We start from the raw sequence: 26,230 nt of genomic DNA on the forward strand, positions 1-26,230 counted from the left end.
ACAGAATATGCCACCCACCAAAGTGGTTAGTAAGAGTGACAGATGGATGCTTATATGGATTGATTATAGTTGCTTTAAAGAAATAGTTTTTTAAGGGGGTAGGAATGTCCCATTAAGTTCTCCCTTAAGCCTAAATTGACACTGAATCATATGTTTAAGTGCACTCATACTGCTGAAATCACTCATCTACTGATCTTTGAATTGATCATGCTCTGTGCTAAATGTGTAAGTAGGCAGTTGTTGGTGGGGGTCGGCAGTCTGCCCTTTAGAGGCCACAAATTGAGCTGTTAAGCTTTACATAATGATCTTTTAGTGGGGAACTCTACAGATTCTGCAGATCAGTCACTTGTCATGAGGAGTACTCTACAGCCTGTAAAAACAGTTGTATAATGTCTTCTCCGTCTCTGGATGGAGCCCTCTAAATCTGAAAAAATAACCCTGATGATGACATCAAGGTAACTTGGCATGGCTTTGGAGATGACAGACAGTGTTACAAGCTGGGATTGTGGACAAAGAAAGGGACAGTCCAATGAAAACTCTGTTGAGTATATATGTGTGTGTGTGTGTGTGTGTGTGTGTGTGTGTGTGTATATATATATATATATATATATATATATATGGAGAGAGAGAGAGAGAGAGAGAGAGAGAGAGAGAGAGGACTAAATGTAGCCACAGTTAATACAGGTATCTCTGTACTATTCCCATGAAATCTTGATTTGGAAAGCGTGTTGTCTGGTGTGAGTCTGTGCCCTCTATTGGACAGTTGACGCCATACACCAGATTGAGTGAGGTATTCCTGTGGTGTTAGCAGGGAACCTTGTTTCCTACATCTGTAGGAAACATGATGCGATTACCATCTTCATGCTATAATTAGTGTCTCCCCTCTCTAGTGAAGCGATCACAGGTTTCTCAAGAGAAAATTCAGCTACATGCAGTAGATTCCTTGCTTGTGCATCCTCCTCCCCCATCCACAACACAGGCAACAGGGCTGGCATGCAAATTAAATTACAGAAGATATAGAGCTCCATAGGGTGCTGAGAGTGCACTCAATCTCTATATTCCAGTGCCTGAATTAGTGTGTGTGTGTTTGTGTGTATGGTGACAGAGAGAGAAACTGGTCGTCACTTAACTGCTAGAAACGCGGGCAATACAACTACACTGCTATAAAAAAAAGGGAATAAAAAATCTTTTGGGATTAGTCCTTGGAATTGACACCCCCTTCCCCCTTCCCACTGCTGAAAAGGACTTTCCTCTTGCCAAGTGGCAGTGTGTATCAAGGCCTTCATTTCAGAATCGCAGCAAATGAGCTATGTTTCTCTGTTCTGTTGCCATGGGTAACACATCTTTTTCTTCTCATGTCTAATCTTGGCTTCTCTTTGAGATATCTTCCATTTGGCCTGCCTGCTACTGCAGCATTGGCACTGTTTCATGGCCTTGTCAGCTATTAGGCTTTGGTCGGTGAATAGGAAATCATACTGCTTATTTTTCCATGTACGAATGGACTATCATATCAAATATGCACTATTAACAAGTAAACTGTCTAATCGACAGACTGCTCTGCATTGTTTAAGATCGTCATATAAAAATACAAATTTCTACTGATGTAAATAACATGGGCACAAAGGGACATGTGGGGTTGCGCTTTCATATTTATCTGACTATTAGAGAGCAATCTGATAGTTTTGATGGATAAAACACCTTCCTGTGCAGCAGGAGCAGAACAGATGGATGCAGCAGTGTTCAAACACTTCACTTACTCACATAGTGATCATGTTCTTCATTTTACTTCTACCTATTTGTTAATGGTTTGTAGTCAGTATTTTTTTTTAATAATTTGAATCATGAATCACATATACACGACAAAACAAGAAATCCACAGGAAAGCAAGTTTTTATATTTAGCCATTAGGTCACCATGTTTTAGTATGGAAAAGTCTGAGTGGAGTCTCCTTTACTGTAATGACGATAATTTTGCCTTTAATTCTAACAAATCAGTGTAGTTTAGGCTAAATTCATAACAAAAAGGATGATAATGGTTTTATGAAAACCTGAGCAAGGATGCCAGTTTTACTGCTGTGGTTCTAAAATATTATCGATGGAGAGATGGAGCAGTAAATATGTGTTCGAGTTGTAGAGCTTGGAAAATTGTTATATACAGTATATCTGTACATAATATAAGGAAACTGGCGGCACAAAACTAGGGGAAAATAAAAGGAAACCAGATTTAATGTAAAAGATGGACTGTTTATTTAAAAAAATCTTAAAGCAGAGCTCCACTGATTTTACACATCAAAGTCTGTTTACAGGCTGTAGCCTGTAGCACACATTTGATGAACTTTTATTTTGTAAGTATCTTCATCTCATGCTACTTTATACTTCTGCTTCACTGCAGTTCAGCAGGAAATGCTGCACTTCTTACTCTATATTTCAAGATTTTATTTATAGTACAAAACGTGCTAATCTTATAAAATATGAGTGCACCACTAAATCTGTGGAGTCATACCCCATGAATTATCAGAGCGAGATGTCAGTCATTAAATGCATCAGTTAATGAAACTTTTTAAAATACCACAGAATAACTGGTGGTAGAAGCAGCTGTTGTGATTGTGCTTTAAACTGACCCTGATTCTTGTGTCCACAGGTGAATACACAGTGATGACAGCTCATTTCCATCTGAAGAGGAAGATTGGCTACTTTGTCATCCAGACGTACCTCCCATGCATCATGACTGTCATTCTTTCCCAAGTGTCTTTCTGGTTGAACAGAGAATCAGTGCCAGCTAGGACTGTGTTTGGTAAGTATATAACTTTATCACTGACCACATTCCTCTTCTCTTTTATTTATGTATTTGTTTGTTTATTTATTCATTCTTAGGCAATAAACCAGATCTTATTGAAACAGCCCAATTCCCAGTGGCACTATTGTCATATAGGCCCAGTGTTATGCATGTGGAACTCTTGGAATTCATCCCAGTGTTGTCAGCATCAGGGAGTGAAAACAACCAGTGGTTGAAATTTGATGACAAATGGTGGGTGCAGGAGAAAACAGGATAAAGAAGAAATACATTTCTAGAGGCTTCAGTGCTTTTTTAAAATCCAGTTGGACAAGCTACTGTTGGACTTGTTTGTGAGCCAAGTGGAACTAATAACAATGACCTAAGAATGGTTAGCGCAGAGAAAAAAAAAAAAAAAAAAGAAACAGGTACAGGAGTCAAGAATAAACTGGGCAAAAACACTCAAACCTACCAAACAGTTAAAGCATTACTGAAGGTCAGTGGTCATTAGTGTAGAGAAGGCTAATAGCAAGCTTACACTGTAAAGACAGACACAAAGGACTAACACTTACTCTGAAAAGGGTAAAGGAGTAGAGTCCATTCTTTGAGAAGGAAAGAGTGAGACAGTCAGTAAAATGAGTGAAAATTATTCATCGATTTGATTTGATTTCATTTGAAATCAATCAAATGAAATGCTGTTTTCTTTTTGTATTTCCAGGTGTCACCACTGTTCTCACGATGACAACACTGAGTATAAGTGCAAGGAACTCCCTTCCCAAGGTTGCTTATGCCACTGCCATGGACTGGTTCATCGCTGTCTGCTATGCCTTCGTCTTCTCTGCTTTGATTGAGTTTGCCACTGTCAATTACTTCACAAAGCGCGGCTGGGCTTGGGATGGAAAGAGTGTTGTGAATGACAAGGTAATGAGGAGAAAAACATGTCTTTTTGACAGGCCCCGTTTTCAAAAGGAATTCATTAGCATTGTACTGAAGAAAGCAATACTTGCAGATTGGATATTGGAGGTTTAAAAACATTTGTTGGATGCAGAGGGCAGCAGTGATAATAGCTGCTGTTACTCTTCACCCCAAATGGCGCTAAAACACAAACTCCAGTCTGTGCAACGTTGCTTCTGTAGTCTTGATCTAAACCTTAAAGTGCTGTAAATGCACACTTCTGATTTAAGTATGATGTGCCCTACGGCAAGCACTTAACACTCAAACTGCTGCAGGGGAGTGACTCAGACTCTGAGTGTGTACAACTGTGATTATGTATCTGTCAGCCCAAAGCTTAAAGAGTTTAGAGAGTTTATAATGTACCCCAGTAATGACCTTTGATTTTAAAAACAGATTTAAAGTTAAAGAGTTTAAGAAAGAAGCGCTTTTATATGTTTGTTGAATAAACTCTTCTTCAGGTGTTATGATGCACTGCAAACTTGATTTTATGTAAAAGTTTGACAAAGGTTTGCAATATATGATGCAGACTAATATCAGCACCAACAGAAGATGTTAATAATATCAATAATTTCCATGCACATGTATGAAGATTGTAAGAATATAAAAGACGTTTGCAGTAAGTTATCTGAAGGTTTAGCTGGAAGTTAGCTAGCTAGAAAAACTGATAAAAAATTATGATAAATGACAAACTGGTTGAAAAATAGATGCAGTAAATACATTGTTCATCCTGTCATTTGTGGTGTTGATGGGTCAGCAGAAAAAAAGCAGGAAAAAAATAAACGTTTTGTAAACTCTAATCTTACAGTGTGTCTCCATTTCAAGGATAATTTTACGTTTAACCCAGACACATCAGTATGGAGTATTATGAAATGTTCTTACAAATACAACACCCTATGTGCCCAATTGTGTTTCCACCTCCTGCTTACTGTAAGTGTATCAGTCCATCTAATGTACATTATAAGTCCATGACAACCATAGACCTGTTGGAAAGTTACAGAGCATTCTTAACAGCAAACTGTATTATGCCATATATATATATATATATATATATATATATATATATATATATATATATATATATATATATATATATATATATATATATACATATATATATATAACTGTATATGCCATATTTGGCCTTTGCTGTCTTGTCTTTTGTCCTGACCCTACAAAATGTGCTTCATCCATTACCAGGACTTTCCCATTGCCACAGCAGCCCTCCATTTACATGTACTTCAAATTCATGGGATGACAAATGAGGTTCCTTTTACATTACGCCTAATCTTGGTTGTCTTTCAACAGAAAAAAGAGAGGGCATCTGTTGTCAAGAAGAATAATGCCTACGCTGTAGCAGTGGCTAACTATGCGCCTAACATTACCAAGGACTCCAGCACACTTCCAACCATCGCCAAAGGTGGTGCTGCAGATCCCAACAAGCCCAAAGCAGATGGCAAAGTGCAAGACAGCAAGAAGACATTCAACAGCGTTAGCAAAATTGACAGGATGTCAAGGATTTTGTTTCCAGTTCTCTTTGGCACCTTCAACCTTGTCTACTGGGCCACCTACTTAAACAGAGAACCCGTTATAAAGGATATGGTCCCATCTAATTAGAGACCACTTTTAATGGGTTCTTGTCTGGGGACTAAGAGACGAACCAAATACCTCCAGCAACTGTGTATACATACCTTTGCAGAGTGAAGTCCTGGATTGCAGTGTGATCCTCTATCTCGGCCTGTTTTCTACACCGTCTGCAGCACTTTTGAGAAGCCTGGCTTTTGTAAATGTGTATGTATATTTATATTCATGGTTCCATGGTGACATATTGTGTGATTACTTCGATTAGAGTGCATATTTCCTTGAAAGTATGTTTTCCAGTTACAGTATGTGGCCATTGTACATACAAATCAAATGAAGAGTAAACACATTAACATTAACACATACATTTTTATTTAAGATTACTTCTAAATGTGTTGAGTTTTGCTGGTAATGCCCACTATCTTGATATTACAGTATATATTTTTCTTTTGAGTGAAAGGGACTGCTTATATCATAATTATTTCTGTCCTTGCCATCTAAGAGTGGCTTTTTTCTGTCCAAGCCAATGCAAAAACACACTTGTATAATATTGTTACAGTGTAAAAGTTGTTTTATTATCTGTGACTACAGTTATGGGGCTGCAATCGTACTCTGACCTCCAGAATCACTGAAACACTCCAAACCAAAAGGCTGTAAAAAACAAAAACAAAAACAAAAACAAAAACAAAACAAAGATGAACACAACAACAACATAAACCAACAGAAGAAGCTACAGAATTAGTGTGCTTGTGCTTGTGATACAGTGTCGTACTGCCAGCATCACTTTGTAGTGATATCATTTGGAGTCACAGGAAAATATCATATTGAGAAGAAAAGAGAAACAAAAGAGGGACTCAGATCAACAGAAAGCTGCACACAGTGTGTGCTGAGGTGTTAACAGCTAAAACTCAAGCCATCAAGGTCAAAAATGAATGATTGATATATTTACATGAATTTTTATTTGTGATATGTGGAAAAGACAAAACTTTGTATGTTTTGTTTACACATGTATGCTGTCAAGTATTGTTAGTGCTGGCAGTGTTTAAGAAAAAGTCAACTTGTAATACTGAAAAGTATGTAGGAGCACAGTAGTCTAGTTTGTAACTTATTAACTGTAATTTATCATTTAAACCTAATAACTGAATACGATCAGAAACATTTGACTAGACGATAGGAGGAAAGTCCATGAAGAGAGCAGAGGGACACCACACAAACCTGACTGAATATTGCCTTACAACACTTTTAGCTAACATTAGCACAAAATGCCTATTTATACATCTAACAGACACAGAGTAACATTATCATCCCATTGAAGTTGTGTTTTTTGTCACAAATATAAGTCCAGGGGTCACTCTCCTTTTAGCTCTGTGTTGATCTCCAGTAACTCCTGACAATAATATCTATCTGAAGTGTTACTTTCTTCACCAGCTACCTTACATGCTGACTTTGTAACTCAGTTTGTCAGAGCAAATTCATTAAACAATGAACTACAAGGGGCTAAAAAACAATGTAGAGCTGCAGAGTTGGGGGATAAGTTTCTGTGACCCCTTTCACCTTAGCATATGCATTAATTGGTGAGCAAAAATGATCATTGCAGTATTAACAGTAAAGGGAAAAGAATCTGTTGCTATAGCTACAAAGAATTTATGAGATGACAGAAGAGGAGCATGTTTCTTCACAAGCACACTAATAAGTATTGTTCACACTTTATTATAATACAATTTGATCATTTTTGTTTTATTTATTTAGGCATTTAAGTGAGTTTCAAGTTAACATCATGTGAACTTATTTCAAATGTGTATATCACAGCTTTTTATTGGCTTACCACCAGTGGTAATAACTCTGGAGGACAGTGTGGATTTGTTGGTGTTGAGTAGAGCACTGTGGCAGTCCTAAACAGCATGTTGGCCATTATCATTTTTTGCTCATTATTCATAGCCAGTGTCTGGTTATTTCCAACACATTTCATGATCCCACCAGCTGTTTTGAAATAATTACAGATTTGAAAGGGATAGGATTGTAAACATAAACCTGTTTTGTGCCAGTGTGAACCTCAGTGAATCATATGTGGAAGTTCTTTTAATAGTCACATTTCTCTGCTGTTTCTCTGTGTAATTGGTCTGAAGTGACAGGATACAGGCAGGATTTGGGAGTAAATTAATATTTTTTATCATGAAATGATCATAGATTTGTCATTTCATCTCATATTCTTATGCTGTACACACTAAAACTTTGGACTGACTCAAAAGCCATATACAGTCATCAGCAAAAAAATAACAGGGACAACCAATGATTGTACTTTTTGAGGATGAGTGGGAACAAAAATCATCATACCATTTAGTTGGTTAAATATCCCCCAAAACATATGAGACAAAGCAAAAAAGCATTGTATAAACCTGTTTTGTAGAAGATGCTCTTTCACAATCTCGGCCATGTTCACTGTATATTGATAAGACAAATCATGTTCAGCCCCATATCAGTAGCCATGTACGGGACTCTACTGTGTAACCTTTTTCTCATAAAGTGATATGATTTTGCTTCACATCAGTATTTCAACTTAATTTAACTTAATTTGACTGTTGAAACAAATTTTGCATGAAGATGAAATCTAGGATTTAGATTTATTTTTTACAGATTATGTTGTGGGATATACTTATTTTTAATTCAGTTTTTCTTCAACATCCTGATAGAATCTTAAACATTCCAGATAAAATGATTGTTCACGAGGTGGATGCTTGATTCAGTGCACAGTTTCTAATAAAACACATATCATTTCAATTCTTTACATCTAGTTTTTGGCATGTATTTCGATGTCTAACACAAACACATAACATTCTTTTGATATGCTTCCCTTACAGTTAGTTTTTAAATAATTGTGACCAGGATGTACTGAGTGGGTTATACTACAGTTGAAATATAAGCGAAGACAAAAAAGCAGTGACAGACATTTAGTCATTTCTGTACTATAGTTTCTTGTTGCTTATCAGGTGGGATTTATGTCAATATAAGTGTATCTGTGATTGGCTAAAATCAGCTGATAATATTGGTCAGGCTGTTATCACTTTTTAAGCAAGATATAGAAAAGTATAGAAAACATGACTGTATCTCAATCCACAGTGTTTTATTTGAAATTAACAGTTTATTTTACACTGTGTCCTTTTAAATGGCTAATACTTGATACTAGAATTTAATTTACTTAAACATTCAGTTACTACATGCCTGTAGCAAAAACAAACAGCAGCTGACCTTACACTGAGAGGCTATGTAGGAAGTCTAGCAGTATTTTCAGTATTGTCTCCCTATAAACCTATTGCTGTGATGTAAGCTAGGTCGGCAAATAACCATTCAGTGTCATGAATGCAAGGGTCATGAAAAGAATAAAACATACACAAATAAACAGCATTTTATAAATATTTTAGGCTTATTTTTCACACAGAGATCCTTACATAATGTAGCTATGATTTTAACAGTAAGGTAACTGGACTAAATCTGGTTATATTTGGCGTGACATGTTTGCTTTGAGAACCAAGACCTGGATGTTTATAAAAATAAAACTCACAATTTACGGCAGCCCAGTATGAGACGGTGAGAGAAGCAGCTCAGCCCTCCTTCAGCAGGAGAGGATGCTGTCAACCAGTGCTCCTATACTGCCAGAGACTATCATTGCAAGTGTGTCGGTGAAACCCACAAAAAGCCCAGTGGCACTGAGCCGTAATGCAAAGCTCGCTGAAGTTTCATTTTCCAGCCTGATCTTTCCACCACTCAGGCTCGGCACAGACCCCAGTGTGAGGTCTCCTCTCTGAGCAGTATCTCCACAGTCCACTGCTGACCCTGCTCATCCGCTCAGACTGTGGCTTGACAGAAATCAATACTGACGGATGGGAAGTATCTAAGTGGTAGGACAGCGTAGCAGAGCTGCTTACATACATCTCTAGAAAGCTTTATGATTAAAGATTATTTTTAATTGATAACAATCACATTGGAGCACTCAAACATTAGGCATAGACTGCATTTCTCTATAGACTGCTACTAGACAGTTCAATTTAACTGTTGAAAGGAGTTAATAAAATCTAACCTGTGATCTTGAACCACAAAGGCTGCATGTGGGATCCATCCATCTCTTTCCAATTATACATAAACCTCAGAGACATTTAAGATAGGAAACTGGTGAATGGCGTTTTTTTTTTTTAATTTGAAAATCCAGTCAAATGAGTGTAATGCTGTATGGATAGTTCAATGCCCAGAGAGGTCAACAAGGGTCATTCTCTCAAGTCTACCTAGCTAATGACATGTCAAAAACACTAATGATGGCTGCATTCCACTTAGGTGAGCCAGCTGAGGCTGTCAATAGAACACAATCCCTGCTAATGTTATTAACAGCACATGTTTTTCCTGCTATGCCAAGTAGAAATATAATAATGTTGTGAAAGAGACAACCAGGGAAGAGCACAACCACAGGTCCCACAGGTTGTTTGTGCAAGCAGCTTATTACAACCGTCAGTTACATTTTATTAAGCAACATCTAGTGGCCGGGTGACTTGTCCATTGATGTCATCATAGAGAGACAAAGTCCACATTGGTATGGAGGTCAGGTGGATGAACAGGTCGGCAAAACAAACTGCTATTATTTTCTTGTTTCTAAGTGACACAATTCAACGTATAACCTTGACCACATCTTTATTATTGTAACCATGACAATAAAATGTCTTCTAACCTTAACAGTGAACTTATTTGAACCCAAACCATAATCTTTCCCTAACCCCAAACCTAAATCTAACCTTTACCATACAAATGTGACGTCATAAAATCAAATTGTTAGTTATTTGTTTTTCAACTGTTTTTTTTTTTTTAAACTCTTTATCCACTCTTTATCTCTTGCTGATGTGGGGTGCTAATGCAGGAAATGTATCAAATGTATCATCTGTGGTGGAGGACTTGGAGGACCCAATATTCCATGTTAGTAGACTTTATGTGGCAAAACAATTCACAACTATTCACACCTAAATGTCTTAAGTGAAGAAACTCATGACATACTTGTGACATACTAAACTGTTCTGGTGACATTTTCAGGAGCAAATGGAAAATCAAGTGATGATTATATTGTAGCTTTGAAATGTTAAAATGTAAGTCTTCAGAAACACTAAGCACTAAAATCATTTTGACAGCTGTTTAAGGGCAATGCATATCTCCAGTTTGTGCCTCTAACTAAACAATGTTTTTTACATTTGAGAGTTTTGCTCTGGTAATTAAATTTAAGATCTGAAGAACTATTTCTCTGAAAGATTAGTCAATATTTGAAAAAATCCACAGGCTGCAAGATATGTCCTGATCCCTCAAAGACTTCTCTATACAACTGGCTTTTTAACCTATCTCCAAAATTTTCCGTTCCCCAACTCTTTATTTTCTCATGGAAAACCATAACCATAACAAAACAAGCCAATCTCCAACTGTCCACCATCTGTCCACCATCTGTCCATTTCAGAAACAGAGTCACAGCTGTAGAAAAAAAACAAAACAAACAAAAAAACAAATACCTTTATTGTACGACAGAAGCCAGAGAGAAGAGTCACACAGAAACTGGAAATGTCTCCAGAACAGGTAGGTTGAGTGTTGTCAAATGATTTTTCTTAATACTGGCTTGTATTATCTGTGAAGAAAAAACAAAACAAAAAAAAAAAAAAAAAAAAAAAAAAACCCCAAAAAAACTGTGAGCTCTTTGAATCAGAGGCATCCCTCAGTGCAAAAGTCTTAGATGTTTGAAAAAAAAAGATGATGATATGACAGACTGAAACTTGGTCTAATAGAGGCTTATTATCTCTGGCTGCACAAAGAGGAAAAGCTAATCTATTCTTGTGCGAGAGGCTGCTTCGTTGTCATAGCAACTGATATCCATTTTTATCCCTCGTCTGAGAGATTGAGTAGGCGGGACTTCCGGCTGTCAAAACATTCCCAAAGATAAAAGTACGACAAGATAATAATCCGCCGCTGATGCTTTCAAACGTTTTTTTCTAATATATTGTTTTATTACTCGTTATTTAGTTCCTCGAGTAGTAATTAGGACTTAATAAATAGCCTGTTAACCTATCAACAGACATAACATGCTGCAGTGTTAACTCGTATCAGCATTTTAAAAGTCACTGGAAAGAAAGCCAGCGCAGTTAGTTTAGCATTACAACACAGTCTGGATAAATGAATTACTAACAGTGAAACAGTTTCATGAGGAAACATTCTGGACTGAGTTGGCGGTTTCTTCGCTCTGTGTGTCGTTAAAAAAAAGCACGAACGGAAGTTATTGTAGAAAGTCATCTTGTTTTATTTCGTCACCTTTGAACTGAAAAGCAACAACATTTCCCACAAGCCTTTGCCAGTGAACTGTCACCCAAAATGTCAGCACCCTAGGAGCTCATGCACCGGGGATATTACAGGATTATTTACTTTAAAGAAAAAGTACTTTCTTTTTAAATATTAACGGTCCACCACTGTGAAAGTAGCCTACACTCACTCGTCCTCTAGAGTTAGCTAACGCAAGCTAACATTTATTGATCCTTCTTATGATGAGGTGAGGTGACTAGCTCAACGAAAACATGTCGCTGTCTCTATTCTCTCCTCTGTTAAGACGTGTTTCACAGTTTAAAATGTACAGAAGGAAAATACAGAACTACAGCAGGAGCTGCATAGTGTTGAGACACCGCTGGATGAAGAGGCTGTCTGTTTTCTCCAGCAGCAGCTTCAGGATGGCCAGCACACAGACAGACAAGGTAATAAAACACTGTCAAATTCAGCTAGCCATGTAAACTGCAGCACTGTGGTAAACTATCGTGTATGAGTGTTTTCTTTCGTTACATACAGCTTTAAAGATGCTTGTTCCAGGGGACAAATGGTCGTCTCACATTAAGATACAGGGTGAAACAGTGCTGCTCAAATTTATGAAGTTAATCACTGTTTATTTACTGAACAAAATTCTGGTTCATTACACGCCCCATTCAGAAACAGACATAATAACTGAACTATCTCAAAATATGAAGGTGGCAAACTGTAACAATTGAGCAGTTGTTGAGTGACTTCTTTCCTTTTGTTTTGAAGGAGGCCATTGACCTGTCCAAGTTCCCTGTGGACAGAATCAGGAATTTTTGCATCATTGCCCACATTGACCATGGAAAAAGCACTTTGGCTGACAGACTGCTGGAGATGACCGGTATGTCTCAGACAGGTTTACATGCCGGAATAGTAGCTTAAAGAGTCAAATTTAGACTGATGGCTGTATTACTAATGACCAAATGTTATCCACCTCACACAGAGAACATCAATTACTTGATCAATATTGAGTTTCACACGTACTAATGAGTAAATCATATTACACTTCAGTCATCTGCACAGTAAATGATTATGTCAACAGTGATGTGTTTTTGTCACTGACAAACAGGGGCCATAGCAAAGACTGAGAAGAACAAACAGGTGCTGGACAAGCTTCAGGTGGAGCGAGAGAGGGGGATCACAGTGAAGGCCCAGACAGCCTCGTTGCTTTACAGCCACCAGGGACAGCAGTACCTCCTGAACCTCATCGACACACCGGTGAGTCCTCAGCTGGGTGGGAGGTTGGTAAGAAGAAGGTGGGAAAAATGTCTCATGGCAGGTGTGTTTGACAATTTGATTTGAATTTGAAACTCTGCATCTTATGGCAGTGGGATTGGCAGATTTATTTATTTACTTTATACATCCCCTAATTTCCCTGCGTTCTACAAAGGTAATCCAAAGCAGACAGTTGAATTTAGGCCTAACTGTACTGATTATGTAGCATATCAATGAGTTATTCATTTATTGTAGTTTTAATAGATAGTTGCGTGTTGCAGATTTCAGCGTCTCACCCATAGTATTCATTGCTGTAAAATCATACTGCAAATAGTACATAGCACTTTTCTAGTCAGGTACGTGGTTTCTCCAAAGTAAAAAAAATAGATGTATGTTTGTTACGTGCCATTCCTCTGTCAGATCTATTTGTTTACATGTTGCACAAACACATCTCACAACCTTTTACAACCTTTTGTATACCCTCTCTCCAGGGTCATGTTGACTTCAGTTATGAAGTGGCTCGATCAATCTCTGCCTGCCAAGGTGTCCTGTTGATCGTCGATGCCAATCAGGTACAAAACCAGTGAATTATGGTGGCTGTACTTTGCTGCATGTGATGCAGTCATTAATATTTTATTGTCATGTGAAGGGGATTCAAGCGCAGACGGTGGCTAACTTCTACCTGGCTTTTGAAGCTCAGCTAACAATCATCCCAGTCATCAACAAGGTACATTCAGACCAACCAGTGTTTGCTTTAATCACTTGAGTGTGAAAGTGTGTGTTGGCTAATTCTGTTTCTGACATTTTCTCCTTTAGATTGATTTGAAAAACGCTGATCCAGAAAGAGTGGAGTCACAGATTGAAAAAGTGTTTGATATTCTAGGTGAAGAATGCATTCGGGTAAGTGGAGCATGATGTGAGTTTCATTTTCAGCTGTATATTTTTGATAAATGTGTCTTAATTCATAAACTCCTCTTTTTCAGATCTCAGCTAAACTTGGAACAAATGTTGATGCTGTTCTCCAAGCGGTTGTGGAGAGGATTCCCCCGTAAGAAGGCTCAGGTGCTTTTATATCTTATATGAAATGTTTGACATGAAAAACTGAGGCTTTTTCTTTTTCCCATACTTACTCTCAGGCCCTTGGCAAGCACCGATGACCCATTTAAAGCCCTGGTGTTTGACTCCAATTTCGACCACTACAGAGGGGTGGTGGCTAACATTGCTGTGTTTGGAGGTCGGGTCAGAAAAGGGGACAAGATCATGTCAGCGCATCTCGGCAAAACCTATGAGGTCAACGAGCTGGGGCTTCTGCGACCAGATGAGTACCCGACACAGAAGCTGTACGTGGCATTTTTCCTCTTCTCATGTCATCTCTCTCCCATTTGGTATTTCATCCAGTGGAGCTGAAATGATGAATCAATTAGTAGTCGACTGACAAAAAATATGAGTTTTGACAGTTGATTCATTATTAAGGTCATTTTTTAAAGCAGAGATACCAAACATCTGCTGGTTCCAGCTTCTAAATTGTCAGGATTTGCTGCTGTTGTATGTGATAATATAAAAATTATATAATGTATATGATATATATTTAGACTTAGACAGACTTTTATTGTCATTCAGTATGCAGCAAGTGTATACAGAACGAAATTTCGTTTGCATAGGCCTCAGTTTTTACAGTTTCAGTGCAGTGTAAATGTTTGTGCAAAAATTCAGTAAGCAGAATATGAATAAATATATACATAAATAGATATGTACAGTAAGATTTTTAGCGTGTATGGTGATTTTAGCAGCAGCAGTATGGATTAAATATTAAATATATAAAAATATCTACATAAATGTACAACTGCAGTCTAGTGTGAGACCAGCAGCACTGAGTTTACATAATATATAATAACCTGAATATGTCTAGGTTTTGAGGTGTTGGTCAGACAAAGGATTGGAGCTGTTTGATGCTTGGGGTTAGGGTATGTATATAAAACATGATAAAGGCCATTTAGACCAAAACATACTGAAGCCAATAAACCAGAAGAACCAGATACTGAAAGACATTTTCAGTGCAGCCATAATAAGCCTGCCTGCTGTATGTCTGCAGTTTTGTTTGCAATAGGCTGTGGTCCACACAGTAGATAAACACTGGAATCCAGTCCAACTGTCCACTGATATCTCTTGTTTACATTGTATTAGTGTAACTCTCTGAGATGGGTTGTTGTGTAGATTTGCAGGCCAAGTGGGCTACATAATAGCAGGGATGAAAGATGTGAAGGAGGCCCAGATTGGTGACACACTCTACCTCCAGGAGCAGCCGGTGGAGCCACTTCCAGGGTTTAAACCTGCTAAAGCCATGGTCTTTGCTGGTAAGAGCTGCTCATGTCTGCAGCTGCTGCTTCTGCCTTCAGATACAAACCTCTCTGCAAAGTTAAAATAAGAACCAAAACTGATCAAATCTTTTTTGAAACACCCACTAACAGCACTGAGACGCTGACCTTAAATATTCCAGTATCACTGGACATGAAGGCAAAACATAAAACCTCTTCAGTGCATGTTGTCTTTCACTAGCTGGTACAGTAAAGTGCAGCCAGTGCATTTCAAATGGAAAGAGTCTTGTTTGCTGATGACATGCACTGTGCCTTTTTTTCCTGTCCCTCAGGCATGTATCCGATGGACCAGTCAGAATATCCGGGCCTTCGCAGTGCCATTGAGAGACTGACCCTGAATGACTCAAGTGTCACGGTGCAGAGAGACAGCAGTCTGGCCCTGGGAGCAGGCTGGAGGTGAGGACGTTATGAATAAGAATAAAAAATGACTTCACAATCCCCAACCCGAGGAGTGGGGATTGTACTGAATATACTGTACCAGCAAACAAGAACAAAGACGGGGGCTTTTCAGATTCTGAGCAGTGCAACCACAAAAGTTAAGACCCCTGTCAGAAATCATTATGTTTGCATGTTTTTCAAGTTATTTGATGTTGCAGAAAAGTTATCAGCTTTCTCCTAAAAAGTACAGAATGTAGAGGAAGTTTCTACACAAACTTGGACAATGTAAGACATGATCTATTGGTAATTATCAATTTTCTTTTAGACACAGGCTGTGTTGCCAAAATGGAGAGCCAAGTAAGAGTTTATTTATCATCACAGGTCATATTATCAGCCCAGATGATGTAAATTTGATTCTATTAGTGGCAGTGATTTAGATAATTTGGAAGTAGGATGCTGCACTGCGATAGCAATAAGTCTTACGCACTCTTGAGCTCATTCCAAAGAGGCTCTTTGTAATTAAAAAGCATGAATATCAATTATAAAACTCCAGTCAACCTGTGGACCTTCACATCCCTCCTGCAGACTTGGCTTCCTGGGTCTTCTCCATATGGAGGTGTTCAATCAGAGGCTGGAGCAGGAGTACAATGCCTCTGTTATAGTAACAGCGCCCACCGTGCCCTACAAGGCCGTCCTCTCTTCAGCCAAACTCATCAAGGTAAGAGCCATTTCCTGCTCGTATATTTCCTGGTCTCGCAGTGGGGCCTGGCCTGCACTGTAACGTCAGCAAAAAGTTCCGACTGACTTGGAAATCGATGATAAATGGAGGCTCTGTGGTATTGCTGGCATGCTTTCCTGTGAAATGAGATATGGGAGACACTTGATTAGAAGAGGACAATCAAAATGTTGTTTTGCAAAAGCAAACTTGCAGCCAGATTATAAGCATAATGTAAGAGTATGTGCAGAGTTTCTTCTGGTACGTTTTGCTACAGGTCAAGACGAAATTACTGATGATATTCCTCAGTGTTGTCAGAGTAGTAATGTTACATATGTACTGCAATAAAGGTACTGCAAGACTGTAAAGGAAGACTGTAAACCTGTGGGGGGTAAACTTTTCATATACAAAATATAGTGTTTGGTTGGAGTAAAACTATAAAACCACTTATGTTTTTAGAATGAAACTTTTTTTATTTGCAGGTTTAAGTCATGTTGGTTTTCCTTACAGGAACACGGCAGCGAGGAGATTACCATCGTGAACCCTGCTCAGTTCCCAGACAGATCAGTTGTGTCAGAGTATTTGGAGCCCATGGTGCTCGGGACCATTCTTGCTCCAGACACTTACACTGGAAAGATCATGGCTCTCTGCCTGGTAAGAAGAAAATGTAAATGAAATTAATAAAAACAAATCATGCAGTACCTCTAACATATGTATCTACCTTGTAAATGTCTTATTTAAAGTGTAGACCTTTTTTTTAAAGTCAGAGAGTGATACTGTCTCCAAATACTCGCAGGCAATTTGGCCTGATTCTCAAGCCTGTCAGAAAATGGAGCTGACAGGAGATATTAGAGTGCACCCGTGCTCTTTACGCTTTCCAAATTGGTCTGGAGCCCAAGAGAAAAAAAATACTGTACTTGGAAACAAAAGGAAGCCATGAGAATGCTCTTTTGTTAAAAATTGCCTTTATTTAGCTGATCTCACTTAACATGATCAGGCCTTTTCCACTGGTGCAGTTAAAATGATATCATATCATCTGTGTTCTTCAAGAATCGCAGAGCTGTCCAGAAGAACATGGTGTACATAGACGACCAGCGCGTCATGATGAAATATCTCTTCCCGTTAAATGAAATCGTTGTGGATTTCTATGACCTGCTCAAATCACTGTCATCTGGATATGCAAGGTAAAACTAAGCAAGTACTATAAATAGCATTTTTAAAGTAGATTTGAAACATTTATTTGTCAAATTTATTAGGGTCTTGTACCAATGGATAAATGTATTTATTAGGAAAAAATTGCAGCGACTTCAGATATAAATACAAGCACAAGGCTAAAAAAAATCTTTCCCTCCTATCCCACAGTGTTCCCTTTCTTAGTCTTACATTTAGATCAAGCTCTTTGATAACGCTGACAGTCTTTCATGCAGCTGACTGTGATTTTGATTTTTATCTTCCGTACTGTAGCTTTGATTATGAGAATGCAGGCTACCAGGCTGCTGATTTGATAAAGATGGACATTCTGCTGAATGGGCGACCAGTGGAAGAACTCATCACAATTGTACACAGGTAAGTTACAAGAACAGCTAAATTCAGATGCTGTGAAGTGACAGTGATTAAATAAAAATACAATTTTTATCTGCTTGAAAGCAGCTTCTTATTTTCCCAGTCACAGCACTCGCCCACAGCTTAATTATTCTTGCTGCTGTCACAAAAAAGACATTGCAGATTTTTATGAGTTTACATAATTGCAAGGTTATATGGTCCCATATTGCCAGAGTAATTCTTCTGAGCCTATGGAGCATGAAATGTATTCAACACCCAGGATAACATTAAAATAAGGCCTCTTGGCAGTCTTTGTTGGCGTTATCTGTTATAGTGACTTTACACACCGGACAAGGACTTCCTTCCATTTGTGACAAGGACAATAGAGTAACTTCATAGGTGAAAAGTGATGACGCACAGCAGATCTGTATTTAATGTACTTGCTACCAAAGCCGGTACAGGAGTCAGTGGAGGCCTTGGTAATTGAAGGGCGCTACGCTTCACCAGCTATGGCTACACTGACCATTTATACTGCGAGCCTTGGAGCTGAGCCGAGCATGGCCTCAGCCTGTTATTCTTAAAGGGCAACGCACCAATCACAGAGCAGGATCTTTTACAGGAGGAATGTAAAGGAGTGACTGAAATTTATGGTACGTGACTCGGCCAAAGTGAGGCAAGGATGTGCTGTCAAGCAGAGAAGCTATTTCCATATGTTTAGGCTTTTATCCAAAGTACCTTACAGTATGACAAGGACACTCAGTTGTTGTTCAATGAACCACACTATTCTAGTGTTAAGTGCCCTGCTCTACCTATTAAGGAATTGTTCAACATTTTGGAAAACAGACTTATTCATTTTCTAGCAAAGAGAAAGATGGGAAAATATCACTCTCATTTCTGTGTTGTGGAGCTAATGCTAAAACTTGACTAGCTTAGCTTAGACTGTAAGCATTAGGAAACAGCTAGCCTGGTTTCCTCCAAAGTTCAAAAGTACCCCTGCCAACAGATCTAAAGCTCACAAACTGACACATTATAATCTGTCGTACAGAAAGAGTTATATGCATATAACTTTTGATAAAACCTGATATAGTTTTTCACTTTTACAGCATGTTTGTGTTTGGATTAAACAAAATAACACGAGTTATATAATGAGTCATTATAGTGTATTTTTGAGCCAAACTGTTTCTCCATTCATGCTCTCTGGTTCAGTGTTTAGCTGAGCTACTCTTCAGGCTAGCTGTCCATCTTGTGATTGAACAAGTGTATTTACAAAAATGTCAAACTATTCCTTTAACCTGCACAGGATTCAGTTGACACGAGTAAACAGTTTTTCCACTTATATTATCCTTTATACTGTTATTATTATACTGATAGTTTTGACTTGATGGATTTTTATCCCTAACATGGTGAAATGTGGGGAACCTTGCTCTGATTTTTGACATAACTTGGAAGAGCAATATGTCTTGTCATTCCACTCCTCCTTTTCTTTAAGTTTTACACAGATTTGTCAGATGGAGATGCTGTGATTCAAGGTCAGAAACTTAAAAAGACAGGCAATAACTACTCTGCATTCAGCCCCATTTTGATTAAACTTAGATAGATGATGTATGTTGTTGCTGTCCTAACGGGTAGCTACATTTATAGGAGTAAGACATGTGAATGTCATTCTCAGTAAAGTAGATTTTATGGATTTCACTTTTTTTGTACTTGTTGGCAGTGTAGAACTATAGCATTTCACTGTCTTTTTCGTTACAGAGACCGTGCTTACACTACAGGCAAAGCCATATGTGAGCGACTCAAAGACTCCATACCAAGGCAGATGTTTGAGATAGCTGTACAGGCAGCTATTGGAAGTAAGATCATAGCAAGAGAGACGTAAGTACAACATCTGCAGTTAGCTTTATTAGAATAGTACGAGGTGCAAAATAATATGTATTCATAAAGCACTTTGAATTATCTTTGTGTTTGAAATATGCTAATTAGATTAACTTACGCCTTTCAGAATAAAGGCGTACCGAAAAAATGTTCTTGCTAAATGTGTAAGTAAAAGTTTTCCTTCATTCTTAAAAGCTGTTCAATCTAAAACTGCACTGCAAACTCTGAATTACTATTATTATCATTATTTTTGTCTTGGCAGTATGGTGGTGACATAACACGTAAGATGAAGCTGCTGAAGAGACAAGCAGAGGGCAAAAAGAAGATGAGGAGTATTGGCAATGTGGAAGTTCCCAAAGACGCCTTCATTAATGTTCTGAAGAGAAAAGACAAATAGGCTGCAATATTATTAGTATATTATTATGTAATTATTATATGGAGCAGGTCTTTGTTATCGGAAGGCCTTGCTAGATTTTTCTCTGAATAAAGTGGATATTAGTGCTCCAAACTGTTGTAGAGTAATTTGTAGAGCTGATTTCCACTGTATACATCATCACTTCCTCTCTCTGACATTTAACAAAGGATTCCAAGTTGTTCAAAATCAGTGTGGATATAGTTCCCTGTCACATACATTTAAATTGTCTCATCTCTTCAAGACCAGTGTGGACAGGATGAAGGATTACACTCTCAGCATACATATGGACATGTGAATATTGTCCTCATTGGTTGCTGACTCTGACCTTTGAAAGATACCAAAGAGAAAACAGAATTAACATGCAAACGTCCATTGGGTGTGTCAACTGTGTTTGTCTGTCCTTTACAGAGTTTTCCCAGTAGATGGCAGCAGCAGCTCAAACGCACAACAGAGCTGGTTAGACGTTAATTCTGCCCTGAGCTAATTTCCAATCAGACCTCATCAGCCTCAGGCTCCATAAATGTCAGGTTTAAATCATGTAAAACTCTAGACAGTCCACTTATCTGCTACCCAGCAGTTGGAGCTGCTAGATGAAAATATCTCATTGTCCCCGTGTGCTGCCCTTTGTTCCTGGCAAATTAAAGCAAATCTGATTTAGGGACTAATTGGTATTTAGCTACAGTAAAAGGGAGAAGGACAAGTTGAACTTCAGCTGTGCACAATGAATTTAAGTACTAAAGAAAAAAACATGCAAAAACTGTCAGTAAAAAGTTTAGGATTACAGACCTTTTCACTGCAGACATGCTGTCAAGTCACAGCAGGAAAAGCTCAGGTGTAAGTGATAACATTGATTGCTGAGTCCCAGTAAGCTGTCATGCCCAATAACGTGAAATGCAGTCAAATTATAATACTATATATGATATTATATCTAATAATTACACTGTGTGGTACCTTCTATGGATAGGCTCCGGCCCCCTGCGACCCTTAATGGATAAGTGGTATAGATAATGAATGAATAATGAATAATGGTACTCTCTATAACAAGTCAAACTGACAGTATGAATAAGCCTCAATGTTAAAAAGCCTGTGTTTATATTTCACAGACATTTGCACTGTTCAACTAAAATTATATTGAGGAAAGCATCTAATTTTAAAGAAGTCAACTCCTTCACATATTGTAGTGGTTTGGCCCTTACAGATGGTATTAATGGAAAATTGGTTATCTAAGGATGCATTCAGGGGTTCCTCAGATCTGTTTTAGGAATGCTTTTAATCTCCCTATATAATAATAATATTATTTATTCATGTGTAAAACTGCTTGAAGCTTCCTCTCTGTCCTTGGTGATATTCAGGCTACACATAACTGGCTCTTATTAACCTTATCAGTACTGAATGCAAAAAGAAAAGAACAAAGGATAGGTAAATCATTCTTATATACACTTTGGGTGGCTCCCAAATTGTACATCTGTTGTCCTTGGACTGTTGACATTAGGTTGATGATAAACTGTATTTCATATAACATGTTCAAGAATTCAACACTGCTGCAGATATTATATAATAGGTCTATAAGATATGTAAGGTGACAACTTTAGATCTCTTTACTGTTTATAAAGCCCTGCAGTAGAGGATAACACGCCTCTTCACTACATCTCAAGACTGATATCAGTGTCAAAACTACTTAAACAAATGCTCCACTCAGATTATAATGAAACTGCAGCATGACTTAAAATCAGATCACCAGATTTCTCTAACTGATGGAGTCCACCTGTCCTAGTGATAGTCAGATCTGAGATTTAGCTTTTACACCATACCCCTGTATTTAAACACAGGTATTTGATGCTGACTTTAATTTAATCATTGCTATATTTTATTTATTATATACATTTTTAAAAATATATTTTTACAATATCTTACTACAATATCTTTTTTTTTGTTCTGTGCATACATGGCATCATGCAAAGCAGTAAACCACTCTCATAAGCCATCTGCTTTTGTATAAAGGCAACAAGTATTGTTGTTTTTTCTATGCCAGTTATGGTAAATTAGTAAGTTTATTATTATATTATTATATTTATTATTTTCAGTTATAAATGTCAACAGCAGATGTAAACATAAGTGGGGTGAAAGCGTATTGGTCTTGTTTGGTTCTTCGTCGTACCCGTAGTTCCATGCTATCAATGCGGAAGCGGCTATGAATGGCTACTGCGCTAACTGGTATTACCGTTTTTATTCTTAATAACGGCCACACATGTATAACATAAAGGTAGTTATGAAAATACTGACACATGTGGCTTTGTAATATGCTGTTTGACAGTCCGTCCATCCGAAATGGGGTGTCATGGCTCTTTATCCTCTCTCATATTTGGGTAAACTGTTGCTAGCTAGCAATTTATCTCAGGGACGTTACAGGGACTTTGGTCATCTTGGTAACTTATTCATTTCTTAAAGTGTCCGACAGCCAACAAGATGAAAGTCCGCTCGTCTGTTTTTGCCTCGTTTATTTTAATATTTGAAGTGGTTGGCATTGCCCTCTTCCTGCGAGGATTTTTTCCTGTGCCTGTCAAGTCTTCTTTCTCATCCAAGAGCAAGCTGTCAGACCTGCCGGCGGAGCCACTGACAGGTGAGTTCACAGCATCGTGTGGCACACACTGACTTGAGTATATGTGCGAGTATCAGCCTACACTGGCATCTGTTAAAACTCATTAATTGTTTGCTTAACTTACAGGGAGCTCTCCCAACTCATCTCGCCTCCCGCACCCCCTTTTTAAAAGGGTGGTTATAATGCTGGTGGATGCCCTCCGGGAGGACTTTGTGTTCGGATCCAGCGGTCGCATGTACATGCCCTACACTAGACATGTGGTGGAGAGAGGCTCAGCGCACAGTTTTGTGGCCAAGGCAAGACCTCCAACAGTCACCATGCCTAGGATCAAGGTAAGATGTTGTCACTCAGGTATCATGGTGTGGAGAAGAATTCACCCATCATGCCATCAGTCTGTTAGATTTGCTTGCTTTGTACTGATGGTTATGGGTAGCTGCAAATCAATTTACAGCAGTGAGGCAGCCATTCAGATACCAACTACCTTCTCCAATTTCAAGAGTAATTTCCAAAAATGCATATATTGTTTTTAGAAAAAAGGCGCTACTTAATTTTATTTTGTTTTGTATCTTTAAATCTGACTTTGATGCAAAACTTCACTGATTTAAGATCAGAATCAGCCTGTAAACCATCTGGTCAGGCTGGTGTTACTCCATATTTTTCCTATTTTTTCCTACGTCAACAACGTTCCATCTGACTCTAAATGGTGTCTGGAGCTCATCCCCAAACCAAGACATGACAGATCAGGTGTTTTGGTGTATTTCGGGATTGTGTGTCAGGAATGTGTTGATCCAACTTACCATTCATTTTGAAGGCTACAGTTTATGCTGCTGTTTGATTGTATTGTGTTATACTGAGAGATGTTTCTTATATGGCACACCCTTACATAAACTGTTTTAAACTTTGCTGTGGTTAAGGAAGGAACCTCTAGTCAATCTAAGGTGGATGACATTTACTGCTGGTGAAAGGCACTTAAGGACTCAGGCCTCTCTGACAAATGCTTAACTATTCACTGATGTGCTATTCAGTGCCTCACTAACTTCCCCGTAGAGATATTAAGTTAAAGTTGAAGGTAATATAAACTTCAAATTGCTGTGATTTTTTTTAAGTGTGTGTGTGTGTGTCTGTGTGTCTGTGTGTGTGTAAGTAAGTAAGTCTACTTATATTTCTATCTTTGTGAGAACCACCCACATAGTTTTAGAGTTGGGAGTGAGGACATTTTGTGGTCATCACAACTTTGAAGGGCTGTTTGAAGGGTAAGCCTTGGCTTTAGGGTTCAGGTTAGAATTAGGTATAGATTAAGGTTAGGGTTGGTGCTAAGCAATACATCATGTCAGTTGAGTAAGTGTCCTCACAGGTGTCACAAGTGTCTGAACTTGTGTTATTATTATCCTGACAGTTGTATAATTTGGATGTTTTTATTAGTTGTATTAATGTAAAATGAGATACAGTGGTGGAAAAAAGCTTTCGGACACCCCATGCATTTGTGAAATATTGCATTAAGAATCACTCTCAGGTCTTCAAGTGCAGTTTCTTTAAGTACTGTCACTGCCAAAATACTAAACAAATCCCTAAAAAGCCATTAAAAACTTGGTTCCATAAAAATACATAAGAAATTTTCAGTATTGAGTCATTTTAGTATCAGTGATCCACTAATGAAGGTTGTGCTTTTTATTAAAAGACCCAATTTTTGTTGCCGTGCTTTGTGTCTATATAAAGCCAGCACATTTGAAAGTTCTTCAGAGACAAAAATGGCTAAAACAGGGAACCTAATGCAGGAAACACCAAACTGATGTCCAGTGTTCCACCTGCACTGATCAATGAGAGACAGAGGTTAGCCCGGCGTCATTGGGCCCAAGCACACTAGAACTGGACAGCCAGGAATTGGAAGAAGATTCTGTGGTCAGATGAGTCCAGTTTCCAACTTTATCCTCCTGATAATGAGAGGGTATGCAGAAGGCCAGCATGTACAGTACCTACTGTCAAGCATGGTGGAGGCAGTATCATGGTTTGGGGATGCATGAGTGCTGCTGGTGTTGGTCATCTCACTGTCTGTGATGGCACATTGAACTCTGCCAAGTATTGTTCCATTCTCAAAACCCACATGCTCCTTTCTGCATGTGCACTGTTACGTCGAGGTCAAAACTGGATGTTCCAACAAGATGATGCCCCTTGCCACACATCCAGGGCCAGTAGAACTTGGCTGCAGGAGCACTGTATCCAGGTCTTAGAGTGGCCAGCTCAATCCCCGGACATGAGCCCCATTGAAAATCTGTGGTGGATTATCAAAAGGTCTGTTTCAAAGCATAAACCAAAGAATTTAGAAGAATTAAAAGCAGTAATTCAAGAAGAATGGGACGAGATTACCCCTCAGTACTGTGAAAGGCTTGTGGGGAACATGCCAGCCAGGATTAGAGCTCTACTGTGTGCTAATGGGACTACTATATATTAATTTGATGATTTATTTATTTTTGTTCAGTTTTGAACACATTCTCTGTTATTTGTTGACTTTGATACCGACAATGTTGAGACATATTGAAACTGTCAAGAATTTAGTTTTGTTTTTCTTGTAAACAATAAACAAAAAAATATGATTTGTATTTGTTCCCCAAATATTTCATGATAATATTTGAGACTGTGTAAAATTTTAAGGGTGTCCAGAAACTTTTTTCCACCACTGTATAAATCACATATACATGTCACTCCCTTTTCCTCCCTGCCTCCAGACCTCAGGACTGCAATGGAAATAAATCATAAAGCTTTCTTGCAATATCCTGATGTATTTTAGCACTGTATGCACATTTGTGTGCTGTATTTTAATTTATTGAATAAAGTTGATTAATCTATCAGACATAGAAGTACGAGTATGTGTGTGTGAAGACACGGGCGCACACACGCACATGCGCGCACACTCATTCTCACACACGCATACATAAAAGGAGATGTTGCAGGTCATGGTCACTGCCTTAAACCACTGGTCATTTTAAAAATTACCCTCAAATAAATTTATACCTGTGGGTTTTAAGGTTGAGGCTTAACAGTGTTTCCTAATCACTAAATGGCAACAATCCCAGATCTACATCAATATATGCAAAGAGTCTTTTTAACTAATTATGTGCCTGTGAAAGTAGTGCTGAAAAATTCCAAATGGATCAAAAAAAAACTTATATTATACAATTAATCACTGAAATTGTTTCACATGTAAAAAAAATCCTAAAAATGTATTCCATCTTCCCCAGTTTGAGGATCTGCTGCTTTTCTCTGTTCTATATTGTCAGAAACTGAATGTCTTTGGGTTCTGGGCAGGTGGTGAGGTAGAACAAACAATTAGAATTTGTCACCTTGAGCTCTGGGAAAACTTTACTTAATGTGCAATTAGTAAAACAGAAAAGAAAGTTTAATTTATCACAAATATTTCACCCATCTTGTCATAGGAGGTGCAGATGTCTGAATCAAATATGCCC

General features: G+C 38.2%; 3 protein-coding genes across 3 annotated transcripts in view; all 3 read left to right on the plus strand.

Moving 5' to 3' along the window:
* LOC108878814 (gamma-aminobutyric acid receptor subunit alpha-2) overlaps nucleotides 1–8,089 on the plus strand; it is a 29,277-nt gene extending 21,188 nt beyond the window's left edge. Inside the window, exons 8-10 of the mRNA XM_018669788.2 lie at nucleotides 2,641–2,793; nucleotides 3,491–3,693; nucleotides 5,032–8,089. Of these exons, the coding sequence (XP_018525304.1) occupies nucleotides 2,641–2,793; nucleotides 3,491–3,693; nucleotides 5,032–5,340 (665 nt within the window). The 3' untranslated portion in view covers nucleotides 5,341–8,089. The remainder of the gene's footprint in view (nucleotides 1–2,640; nucleotides 2,794–3,490; nucleotides 3,694–5,031) is intronic.
* A 3,557-nt stretch (nucleotides 8,090–11,646) lies between these two features.
* guf1 (GTP binding elongation factor GUF1) lies at nucleotides 11,647–20,540 on the plus strand. The gene is made up of 17 exons (XM_018669776.2): nucleotides 11,647–12,062; nucleotides 12,388–12,499; nucleotides 12,728–12,876; nucleotides 13,365–13,445; nucleotides 13,523–13,600; nucleotides 13,690–13,773; nucleotides 13,857–13,921; nucleotides 14,010–14,213; nucleotides 15,088–15,227; nucleotides 15,521–15,644; nucleotides 16,212–16,344; nucleotides 16,852–16,995; nucleotides 17,392–17,525; nucleotides 17,806–17,907; nucleotides 19,636–19,755; nucleotides 19,883–19,919; nucleotides 20,018–20,540. The coding sequence occupies exons 1-17, from the start codon at nucleotides 11,889–11,891 to the stop codon at nucleotides 20,150–20,152; spliced, it is 2,016 nt and encodes a 671-aa protein (XP_018525292.1). The 5' UTR covers nucleotides 11,647–11,888; the 3' UTR covers nucleotides 20,153–20,540.
* Nucleotides 20,541–22,333: 1,793 nt separating this feature from the next.
* Nucleotides 22,334–26,230, plus strand: part of pigg (phosphatidylinositol glycan anchor biosynthesis class G) — a 54,777-nt gene continuing 50,880 nt past the window's right edge. Inside the window, exons 1-2 of the mRNA XM_018669774.2 lie at nucleotides 22,334–22,790; nucleotides 22,896–23,101. Coding sequence (XP_018525290.1) covers nucleotides 22,637–22,790; nucleotides 22,896–23,101 — 360 coding nt within the window. The 5' untranslated portion in view covers nucleotides 22,334–22,636. The remainder of the gene's footprint in view (nucleotides 22,791–22,895; nucleotides 23,102–26,230) is intronic.

The sequence above is a fragment of the Lates calcarifer genome, linkage group LG8 (assembly GCF_001640805.2).
Source record: "Lates calcarifer isolate ASB-BC8 linkage group LG8, TLL_Latcal_v3, whole genome shotgun sequence".
NCBI classification, from domain to species: Eukaryota; Metazoa; Chordata; class Actinopteri; family Centropomidae; genus Lates; species Lates calcarifer.

Coding starts and splice junctions, on each gene's coding strand:
- guf1 (XM_018669776.2), top strand. CDS start 11,889: ATGTCGCTGTCTCTATTCTCTCCTCTGTTAAGACGTGTTTCACAGTTT. Junction 16,996..17,391: donor AGATCATGGCTCTCTGCCTG/GTAAGAAGAAAA, acceptor GTGTTCTTCAAG/AATCGCAGAGCTGTCCAGAA. Junction 19,756..19,882: donor AAGATCATAGCAAGAGAGAC/GTAAGTACAACA, acceptor TACGCCTTTCAG/AATAAAGGCGTACCGAAAAA.